General features: G+C 33.1%; 1 protein-coding gene across 1 annotated transcript; it reads right to left on the bottom strand.

Annotated features, from left to right (window-relative positions):
- Positions 1-2,943: 2,943 nt before the first annotated feature.
- LOC131644985 (polyphenol oxidase A1, chloroplastic-like) lies at positions 2,944-4,916 on the bottom strand. Its single transcript, XM_058915621.1, has one exon. It carries the CDS (start codon positions 4,884-4,886, stop codon positions 3,087-3,089), a length of 1,800 nt encoding a protein of 599 aa, XP_058771604.1. The 5' UTR covers positions 4,887-4,916; the 3' UTR covers positions 2,944-3,086.
- Positions 4,917-12,379: the final 7,463 nt, after the last annotated feature.

Raw genomic sequence — 12,379 nt, 5'->3', positions numbered from 1 at the left:
GGATATATTGGAAAGTTACTACAATGCCTAATCAATTAATGAGAAGAATCATGATTATTTTTTGGTTATGTATGTGATGAATCATATTGTGATATATATATATATATATATATATATATATATATCATGAATTATTGTTTGTGTTTTGAATGATAATAGAGTAAAAACTATGATGAAAAGTGAGGCTTGTACTAAGGGAATGACTTAGAAAGATAACTTAGGTTAAGAAAATGACTTAGGTACTGTTCCTTGGATGGAATGATACATCGGTGTCTATCGCGGAAGTATTCGCTTGAATGATGAATTAATATGCTTTGTATGGAACATAGTAATAAGAACTGGACATTGTCAGACTAATTGGATTAATTCTTAATCGCACACGATAATTATGAAGGTTTTGCGCTCTTACGGTCGCGGTAGTGTGACTCTTGCATATTCATCTTTTGTTAGATTGTTGATCATATTCTCAACCTTTGTGTGTTGGAAAGAAAGTTTTTCTACTAGTGGATGTCAGTAAAGTTCAAGTGTTGTTTTGAGAAAGTAGGTATTTAGAGGAAGATATGAGTTTTCGATAAAGATCCATAATCTAGTCATTAGTACGTGTGCATTTCAAGTATCCCATATGTTCCACCATGTTCAAGTTGCAATTGCACATTCAAGAGTGATGGATGGAAAATCTCCATAGAGAGTGATGGAAGACCAGAAAGATAATTGCTCATAAGAATGGAAGTAAGACAATCTTGTACCGAGTATGAGATACCTTATTGGAGTAGTGTGTAGGAAGTGAGCCATCAGGTGTGTGCGTGTGTAGTACATTGTATCGGGTCAAGTGAAGTTAACAAGGATATTAATATTTAGTTATCTAAATTTTGTCGAAATTGTTGAAGGATTTATAAGAGGAGAGTCATTGGCATTAGGCGTAGTCAAAAGCAGTAAATTATCTTAAGAAGTTTTAAGAATGTTGAATATCCAATCAAAATAAGGTTTTGTGGTTATGGATTTGATTAACTCGGTGCAAGAAAGGTAAGTCGTGGATTCCAGAGGAGTCTATGACCAAGCAGTTTGGATAAGTGTGTCAGATGAATTAAGTAGGAGAAAGGTTAGACGTTAATATAAGACTGGAATATAATTTTTGGTTCTACTAATGCCTCTCTTTGCAAGCAATTTTCTGAGACCATGCATGCTAAATATGAAATGAGCAGGAGTGGAGAATTGAAGTTCTTTCTTGGAATTCAGATCAACCAAAGCAAAGATGGAATCTTTGTACATCAGTCTAAGTACTCAAAGGAACTTCAAAAGAAGTTTAATCTTAAAGACTGTAAGATTATGGCAACTCCTAAGCACCCAACCTACAATTTAAACAAAGAGGAAAGTAGAACCAAGGTGGATTAGAAGCTATTAAGAGGTATGATTGGTTCTTTTCTTTACCTCACAACTTCTAAGCCTGATATATTATTCAATGTTTACTTGTGTGCAAGATTTCAATTAGATCCTGGAGAGGATCACTTAACTGTTGTTAAGAGAATCTTTAGGTATCTGAAAGGAACAACAAATCTGGCACTTCTTTATAAAAATTCTCAAATTAATGAGGTAGAAGAGACTAATGAGGTAGAAGAGGTGAAAGAGAAATAAAATGTCCTTGAAATCAAGAACAAACTAATGAGGTAGAAGATGTGAAAGAGAAATACAACATCCTTGAAAAGAGGTTGAAGGCTGTGGAAGGAAATGAGATTTTTGTCTTTGCGTCTAACAAGACTTTAGTTCTCGCTCCTACATATCTCCATGCACAATGGAGAACTCAAGGCTACATAGTTCTAGGTAGCAAATATTTGTGTGTTGGTTCATTTTAGCGAAAGAGTCTCAAAATCAAACCCAAATGTAAGACATCAAAATCAAATAATGCATACAAAATGCAAAAGTACACTTCTATGTTTCTGGAAAATCAAATTCAGGAAAAATACGAATGTGCACTTTCGTAGTTTCCTGAAACACGAAAAACACAAAAATGGCAGAAAATAGAGAAACTGAAAAATGGCACAAAACATATGGTTCAATAGCCTAACAAATGTGTGTCACTACCTATATAGAAATGTTTCTTAAACAACCTAATATACATATTTCGTAATGCATGAAGATAAAATAAAAAATGAGGAAAATGAAAAAACTTATCAAATATGAAGTTGAAGCACTTGAATTGAATGGATGCTGAAAAGTAATTGATAAACCACTTAAATTGAATGGAGTAGAAAAAAACACTTGAAATGATAAAGAATTTGGGGTATTAGAGAAACTTGAGCACTTGATATATGTTTTGCTGGAAATGAGGAAGAGGAAAGGTTTGACGCGTATTAGACTAAAAATTTGTCTTGAAGGATATTTCTATAATTTTTCAAAGATGTATTTTCGTAATAGTTTTTAGCAAAATAAAAGAGTGACTCACTTGCAAATAAATGAGATGTGAATGGAGCTTTCAAAACGCATCTCTAAATTAAAAATACATATTTTTGATTTTTTACAATGGTGCGTGGGCACCACTAAGAGTACCAAAAGTATCCTCCAACTTTTTTTTTTAAATGTCTTTCAATTTAATTTAGATAACTTTCTTGTATAATGTCTTCCAATTTAATTTAGATAAAGTCTTTTTTTTTTTCTTTCAAATAATCTAGTAGTTAGAATTTAGGTGAATAAATGGGATGTAGCGGATTCGAACCCGCAACTCTATATTTAATATCGCTTTACAACTAAATTGCCTTAACATGACGGATAGGATACGAGTCTTCTCTAATAGTAACTTTTTTGCTTAAAAAAATTGCCAAGAAAACTATTAATTTTGTTCTAATTTTTCTAGATAAATTTTTCTTTCATTTTTTTTTTTTCAATTTTAAATTCACACCATAATTAAAAGAAGCTCTCCCCTAGTACGTACATATGTTAAATATATGATTACTAAAATAAAGATTTCGATAATAAATATTGTCTTATTCTAAAACATGAGCCTAACATAAAACCAAACATCCCACAACAACATAAAATATATTTTTTTCTCATAAATAATATATATCTTCACACGTGGTAGCTAGAAGTTCTCAATCTTCAAGCTCTATCTTGATGTTCTTGATTTTCACAAGTCCTTTCCCACATCTTGGAACCAAAGTAACCACAATAGTATCATCTCCATCAACATCCAAATCTTCCAACAAATCAGTTAATCCAAGTCTCAAACAACTATTAATCTTCTTCTTCTTATGTCCATGTGAAGAATGAGGCACATTCACAAAGCTTCCTGCAAACTCAGTGTTCCCTGGCCCAATCACCTTATCATCTTCATCATTGATGAAAACATCAAACTTGATTGCTATATTCTTCTCAAACTCTATCCCTTCAATCAACAAAACCTCTTCCTCTTCTTCCTTCTCTTTCTTACTCCTTGATTTCTTTGGCCTCTTCACAATAGCACTCACAACATCATCCAAAACCAATGGAAACTTCACATAGTTTCTTGAGTTAACCTCAGCTGCATGTGCTTCACCAATAGTACTAAATAGTTTTCCTTGTGCAACTTGCACCTTTTTTTGTGCTCTTTTTGGAGTAGGTTTAGCATTTAGCCATGGAATTTCAACATCTTGATAAACATAACCTAGGTTTTTTGAGTCAAGACAATCCTTAACCTTAACCCTAACAAGATTCTTGTTCTCATCATAGAAAAGAAACCCTGATTCTAACCAATCTTTGTCATTGAAGTCTTTTCTTTTCCCACCAAGTGTTTTCCATATAGACCAAAACCTATCAATGTTTGAATGGTGAGAGAAAAAAATTGGATCTCTTGCAGCTGCATAGAAAGTTCCCATGTTCTCAAAGTTAGGTTGAGTATTGTCACCACTCCATCTATGAACAGGTCCATGTGGAACATTCTCTAATGATCCCGCGCCGGGATCGGACTCATCGCCGGCACGATAAGTGTTTCCAAGGAAAAGTTTTGAGGTTTTTCCATTGGAAACAACTTGTCTATACATTATAGTAAGGTTGTTGGAGATTTGTTCACTTGCATCAACATCACTATCAACATCATTAAAGTCTAAGTCTATGAGTGTTGGAGGTTGATGACTTGCGTTTCGGAGTTTGTCGTAAAGAGGTGATGCACTGTCGGTGTAAATAAAGGGAAACTGCATGCCATCTGGAGCATCGTAGTTCCAGAATGGTAATGCAAAAGTTGGATCATTGATCAAGCTACCCAAGATTCTTTCATAGAAATAAAGGTACCATCTATGAAAAGGAAAAAAGAGCCAAGAGTTATGAACTTGAAGATCAAGGTTAGGGAAACCAACTTGGGAATAAGCACCATCACAATAAGCACAATGGATATTAGCTTGTTGAGTGAAGCTACGTGGATCATTGGAAGGCAAGGCTTTCATGAGTTGAATGGCCTTTTTGTATTTTGCTAGATATTCATCATTGACTAAGTGAGCTGCTTGTCTTACTCTCAAGGCTTGATTTGAAGAAGGGATCTTGAAGTCTATGATTTTTGTAGAATTTGGTGGACAACAATTGATATTATTGGGTGTAGCACCTAAGGGTAGGTCAGGTGGACCACATGTGGAAAGGTCAGGTGGGGATATGGGAGAAGCTAGGGCAAAAGGGTTAGTGGCAAAAGTACCATAAAGTCCTCCAAGCCCAATAAGGACATCTCTCCTATGTCCTACAATGTTTGGTAGTTCTTGTTCTTCTTTAGGGTTGTTTTGGTTACTATTTTTGCCATTGCATGTGATCACTTGGCGTTTTGATGATTTTCTATAGTTAGAATATTTGTGTAATGGAAACAATGAAGAAGGAGAAATGTTTGAGTTTGAAGAGATAACATTGAAGGAAAAAGGTGTGATAGATGCCATGGTTTTTTGGTTATGATATGATTTAATTTAAGACAAGTTTATAGTCCTTTTATAGAGAACACTAATGAAGACATTTCTTACATATTTTACGTGTATATATTGTTGATGGACCATAAAATAAATTAATAATGTGGACATAAACGTCGTTTTGTTGACATTTAGTAAATTTTTATTGGAAATTTTTTGGTTTTACATTTTGAATAGTAGGGTAATAGCGTATGCATTTTGAGTTCTACAATGTTTGGCACCTAAGAGATACTTATTGAGAGAATTCATAAAAAAAAAAAATTTACGTAAAGTCAAAAAATGTGGTTAGTAGGCTATGAATATTGAAAATTTATAATTAAGGAAATGAGAAAAATCTTTTGTATGCCTATATGATTTTTTTCTCAAAATAGTTTTTTCTTTCTTTTCTTAAAGTCTTTCTTTTCGTTGGCCTCTTTTTTGTTGTTATGTTACTGGCTTTTGTTTGTGTTATTAGCCTCACATATCAAGCCCATGATCTATCTGAAGAAAAGGATTATCCAAAGAAGAGTCTTACTAAGTTAATGGAAGATTATGGCTATGTGGACAATGGAGATCTCTTAGATACCAATCCTCCAAAGCAAAAGAAATGTCACATCCAAACCCGCCTATTTTTTGAGATGACCACCATGGAAAATAAGTGAGACTTTTATAATGATGATGTATTCTTTTATGAAATTTTGAATACTTGACATTTACTCATAAAGTTGTTCTTTCTGTACTTAACATGATTTGTGGAGGATTCCACAATGGATGATAGCTCGTGGTACCAAAGGGGTATAATAGTAAGTGTGCTATTTTACACCACAGGCAAAGGTTTGTAGTGAAAAATCAGATAGCGCGCTATATTTTACCACGGTTGGAAATTCTAACCTTGGTAAAATCCTTATCTTCACGACAGTTGGGTCTTTCAACCACGGTGAAACGTTAGTTACTTAGCTTTTCACATTGATTGGAAGTTCCAACTGTGATGAAAAGTCAGGCAGCCCAATTTTTTGTTTTTGCCACATGATTTGACTGATTACATTGAGAACTTCCATTACAATATAGAATATTAAATATTTCTAACACAATATAAATAGAAAGAACAATAACAACAACACCAACAACAAAAACAAAAGCAACAACAAAAGTAATAATAAAACAACAGTAACACCAACACCAACAACAACATTAGGAGCACCAACATCAACAACAACAATAATAATAGTAGTAGTAATAACAACAACAACATCAGCAGCAGCAACAACAACAACAACAATAGCATCAACGACGACAATAAAAACAACAATAACAGTGTGAAACTATGTGCTTGAAGGTAGTAAAGATTAGTGTTCGGTCACCATTTCTATTAAGTTTATGTCTGTCATCCGGCACAAATTCATCATTTTGGTAACACATTCGGTTGTTTTTATTACTTTTAAGTTACGTTTATCATGTTTATTAATTAATAGCATTGCATTGCATTTTGTTTAAATTTATGTCAAAAGATCTTTTTTATGCCTATGTTTGGTAGTGTTAGTCTTTCAGGTTGATGCATGTGATCAGCGGAAATGATAGTCAGACCGTGGGGACTCTGGGGCTGAAAGATGGAAGTTTTTGAAGAATCGGGAGGTCAACACGGGCGCCCGTGTACATCAACACGACCCGTGTCAATATCTTCAGGAAGGAGTTGAAGAAGCCCAAGTCAGTGAATTAACACGGGCACCCGTGTACATCAACACGGCCCGTGTTGACGGGTATGGAGCAGGAAGCCAATGCCACGTGAGTCAGGAGATCTACACGGGCACCCGTGTGACTCACACGGCCCGTGTAGGTGGATGCGTATAAAAATGTCACTTTTTGATCTGTTATAAGTTGTCCGGTCAATAAGGGCACTTTGGAATTTTTACTGAGACTGATACTTAAACTACTTAAACTATTTAAATGAAGTTTGTGTAAGGAGAAGAGACCTTTTGACCGTACAAGAAAAAAGACCACTAGAGAGAAGATAGCTATCACAGAGTATTCGGAGACGGAGAGATTCAAGGGGTCCACCATTGAAGATCAACGTCATCGTTATTCTTTGTAATTTTTAACTTTTCTACTATGTTTTCTTCGAATACTATGAGAGGCTAAACCCCCTAATGCTAGGGGGTGATCCTGATTTGACAATTATAATGAATTCGAATCTATGATTTTCTTAATGCATCGCTCACCTATTTCAATTCGATTGTGTGATTTTATTATGTGTTTGTATCGGACAAATACAGATTGATCTACGACTAACATTTAACAGGATTGTAATTGTTAGGGTTTTCACATAATTAGGTTAAAAGGAATACAACCTAGGACTAGGAATTCTTTTTAATCAACGTAAACCTTGACGATAATAACGGTTAAAATCAATAATTATTTGAATGTTCTTTCAAATAAGGATTGGTAGTTTAATAGTTTCGTTCATTAAGGACTTAAGGACGAACATTCAAAGGTTAGGTAATTGAATGTTTCTGTGCATTGAGGAAACTCGAATTTGGATCATTACTTGTTAAATCAACCATAATCCCTATTATGCTTTTTCTTCATAGAACTTTTGCAATTTTTGTTTTACTTTTATCGTTTAAAGTCTGATAAAACAAACCAACTTGTGTTTTTGTTCACTAGAATCAAGAGTAAAATTGATACTTACTACGCAGTCCTCGAGATCGATATTTGGGGAAACAAGTTATATACAAAGTTATCCAAGTGTGAGTTATTGCTGACAGAAGTGAGTTTCCTTGGTTATGTGATTTTTAGTGGTGATATTGTTGTTGATCCGACCAAGGTTGATGATGTATTGTAGTGGGAGACTTTGTAGTCTCTTATTGAGATCAAAAGTTTTCTGGGCTTAGTTGGTTATTAATGAAGTTTATCGAAGGCTTTTCGAAGTTGTCATTGCATTTGACTTAGTTGACTCTAAAGGGTCAAGCTTTTGTGTGGAATGTGCAGTGTGAAGAGAATTTTTAAGAACTCAAGCGGAATTTGACATCAGTGCAAGTTTTGGTTTTGCCGAGTTCAAGTGAATATTTTGTTGTGTATTGTGATGCTTTGAAGATGGGTTTAGGGTATGTGCTAATGCAGAATGGCCAGGTTGTGGCTTATACTTCTAGACAGCTGAAATTTCATGAAAGAAACTATCATACACATGATCTGCAGTTGGCATGTGTAGTTTTTGTTCTTAAGGTGTGGAGGCACTGTTTGTTTCGTTCCAGATTTGAAGTGTTCAACTGTTACAAGAGTTTGAAGTATCTATTTGATCAGGAGGAATTGAATGAGGTAGAGGAGATGGTGTGAATTTTGAAGGATTATGAGTTTAGTTTGAGTTACCATCCGGGTAAAGCAAATGTTGTAGCTGATTCTTTGAGCAGAAAGTTCTTGCATATGTCGACATTAATGGTTCGAGAATTGGAGTTGATTGAACAATTTAAAGATCTCGGTTTGGTGTGTGAAATGACTCTTGACGGTGTGAAGTTGGTTATGTTGAAGCTGACTAGTGGTATTCTTGAAGAACATTAGAGAAGGTCAGAAGTCATATATGAAGTTGATTGATTGTCTTATGTTAATCAAGCAAGGTAGCAGAAATGATTCCAGAATCGATGAGAATGGTGTTATGAAATTACACAATAGGGTTTGTGTTACAGATGTACCAGAACTTAAGAAAAATATTCTTGAGGAAGGTCACAAAAATGGTTTGAGTATTCATCCCAGTGCTACTAAAAATGTATCAAGATCTGAAGAAGGTATTTTGGTGGCCAGGAATGAAGAAATATATTACTATCTTTGTGTATTTGTGTTTGACTTGACAGAAGTCATAGATTAAACATCAGAACCCATCCGGATTAATGCAGCCGTTGAATATTACATAGTGGAAGTGGGACAATATTTCTATAATTTCATGACGAATAGATTGACTAAATCGACTCATTTTATTCCGATAAAGAACGGTTATTCATTGCAGAAGTTACTTGATCCCAAGCTCAGAAGGGGGGATCATGGGTTCAGAAGGGGGCGACCCGGTTCCCGAGAGAACCAAATGTCGAGTTGGTACCACATGCATAGAGTCATTTTGTGTTTTGATTCTCATTGCATAAACTATTATTAAATGGTTGTGAGATGGTGACGATGTTACTTGTATGTATTGAATGTATGATGTGTTGTGTGTTTATCTATCCTTGCATTCTTTACACTGGTTTATATCAAAGTTTATTTATCACCCTTTTGCTTAATGTTGTCCACCATGTACATCTTGCAGATAATAGGAGTAGAGTTTTATTGTTATGAGTGGAAGATAGCTTGTTGGAGCTTACCTTCATTTAGTTGTCGCTTATCACATTTTTAGTGGTTTTAGTGCTTTTATCTTGCAACAACAGGAACAGGATATTTTTATTGTGTTTGTGTTAATATTGAATTATGTTGTTTAGAGTTTGATACTTTATTTGAGAATTTTCTAAAGTGAAGATGTTATGAAGTCATTTTCCCCTGCATGATGATAAATGTGTTGAATAGTCATTGATGGTAGTCGATGTGACACCTTAAATTATCGATTAGATCTTTTTTATATAAGTTTAGGGGTTTATGGTGTTACGCGCAGCAATGCAAATATCTAAGAAATAATAAAGTGAATAGCCTCATTAAAAATCGTGCTTCTTTAGAAAAATAATTTGTCCTTACAAGCGGCAGAGATGCAATACTCGCCTGATAAAAAAAACAAACAAACAAACAATGACAAAGTAAAAAATGCATCAAGGGGCCTTCCCGCTGAGGCTTCAGTCTCCTGACAGATGGTGTATGTTTCATAAAGTTAAAGAACACAAACAAAAGACTGGTACCAGCATAAGAATCAGATCGAGCGTCTTATCTATGAGGGACACCTTAAGAAGTATGTCAAAAGAGATTTCTCTCAAGGGTCATGCGGGTCCAAATCCTGTGGGCGTGAAGATACGGGAAGCCTCAGATCCAGAAAGAGAAAGAAATCATACAAAGAAGAGGGAGACAAGGTCGTACCATACGCTCAATACAAAGACGACCAATATTGTGTTTAGGTTGGAAGAGAAATGAACAATATAGATATATTTTAAAAGGGGAGTGATGATGATAGAGCATGGTTGAAAGATAGAACTTAGGAGTAGGTTTGATTGTAGAAGAAACAAGAATTTCTCATTTGTGAAAGGGGGATTGTTTAGTTTTGATCTTGAAAGACTAATTTTTTTAAATTATAAAATATTAAATAAAAATTTGACCAATTATATGCATTTCCTTAGACTGGCGCCAGCTTTTAAAAAAACCCTACTCTGATTTTTTTTGCTAAACAATTATAAATTTGTTTAATCTTATTTTTCCAATTTTATCTTGATTTTGACTCACTCAAAATTTTGTAAGAAGAGATCACATTCAACCTCGATTTTCAATCCAACGGATTAACCGACCTGTCCAATTCAATTTTTAAAACAATGATATCATGTTTTAACGACTCTTAAATAAAATCTAAAAACTCGGGTGAAAAGAATTAACAAAAATGATATTTACTATTTGTTGACAAATAAAATATAGTGTCTACTTTAATCTCTAAATCATTAAATGTTAAAAGTTTTAATTTTAATTTGTAGTAACATGTTCTAATGAAGCTTCTATTTACAGAGAATTAGAGTAATTTTTTCAACACATTTTTTGTGTGAAACATTATTCTCACAAGTAAGCACTTAAGCTATATACATGAATGAATTACAAAGAGTTCGAAATTAAGGAAAAATATAATAAAATGTTTATATATAATGGAGAGTTTGATCTTATTGGTTTAGATTTTTGCAATAGGACAAAGTGAACACTACAACTGTTTTTTTGTCCATGACCAATTACGTAATACGTATGGTATGGAATTAGGTTAGCTCTAATGTCAATCTCAACCTATATAGATAGCTCAGGGATGCACTATCTTAGCAATTTTAATTAATTAGGCATAAGTGAAGCTGTTTCATTTGATTACGCATATCATAATGTTAGTTAACGAATTAATGCAAAACTAGACTACGATGCCCGGGTTTAGATCAATTTTATTTTTAAACTAGTAACAAACTTGTCCATACGCACGGGTTCTGGTTTGATACGCGCATTTGTTTACATAATATATTTATTTTAAATCAAAAATAAAATTTGAATTAAAATTTTTCAATCATAAATATCATTTTTTGTATATAAAAATATTTAAATGAATAATAGATTTTTATTCGTTTACAAATATTATTTATGTTTAGGTATCATTTATAAAAATATTTGGATCAATAGTACATTTTCGTATATAAAAATATTTAAATTAATAATAGATTTATTTCCCATACAACATTTTTGAATCAAAATTTTTTGGATCCAAATATATTTTTCATATATAAAAATATTTAGATCATTAATAGATTTTTGCCATATACAAATATTATTTATGTTTAGGTATCCTTTACAAAAATATCTAAATCGATTGTAAATTTTTGTATATAAAAATATTTAAATCAATAATAGTTTTTTTTCCGTATACCTTTTTTTGAATAAAAATTTTTTGGATCATAAATATCATTTTTCATATATAAAAATATTTAGATCATTAATAGATTTTTCCCATATACAAATATTATTTATATTTAGGTATCATTTACATAAAAAAAATTAACTCAATAATAGTTTTTTCCCGTACACTTTTTTTGAATAATTTTTTTTTGGGATCATATATACCATTTTTCGTATATAATTTTTTTTTAGGAAGAATAAAAATATATATATATATATATATATATATATATATATATATATATATATATATATATATATATATATATATATATATATATATATATATATATATATATATATTTCCAAAAAAATTGTTATGTACAATGCGACCCAGAGGGTCCAACACACGGCACCTAGCTAAAACAAAACGAAACCAAATCATAAAAGGAAAGGAGGAATCCTCCCTATAAGCTTAGGTTTCCTCCACATCCTCTGCATTATACTATCTATAATATCACTATAAACTTTCATGTGCCTATCCGGAATACTAACATCCATTCTATACGCTTTCTTGTTTCTATACATCCAGGAACTATAAACCGTTTCAGCAAAAGTTGTCTTCAACAACCTAGTACTCCAGCTCCTGTTCTAATTTATGTGTATCATCAACTCCACTTCCTGATCCCAGCCTTGTGGTGATTGATCCACCTTTAACCACTTCAAAATTTCCTGCCATATGGTATGCGTTTCTTTGCAAACAAACAGTAAATGGTGCAGGCTCTCAGTACCTGCATAGAACACGCAATTTGCATTATCAAGAATACCATAACGCATCAGCCTATCTTTGGTTGTCAATCTTCCATGGCAAGCCATCCAAGTGATGAAAATAGCTCTAGGCCGAGCTTCATTATCATACATGAGTTTCCTTCATAAGACAGTTTGAGTATTACTAA

The sequence above is a fragment of the Vicia villosa genome, linkage group LG1, assembly GCF_029867415.1.
Source record: "Vicia villosa cultivar HV-30 ecotype Madison, WI linkage group LG1, Vvil1.0, whole genome shotgun sequence".
Lineage (NCBI taxonomy): Eukaryota > Viridiplantae > Streptophyta > Magnoliopsida > Fabales > Fabaceae > Vicia > Vicia villosa.
Note: the sequence above shows the minus strand (reverse complement) of the source record. Positions and strands in the feature narration are given on the sequence as shown.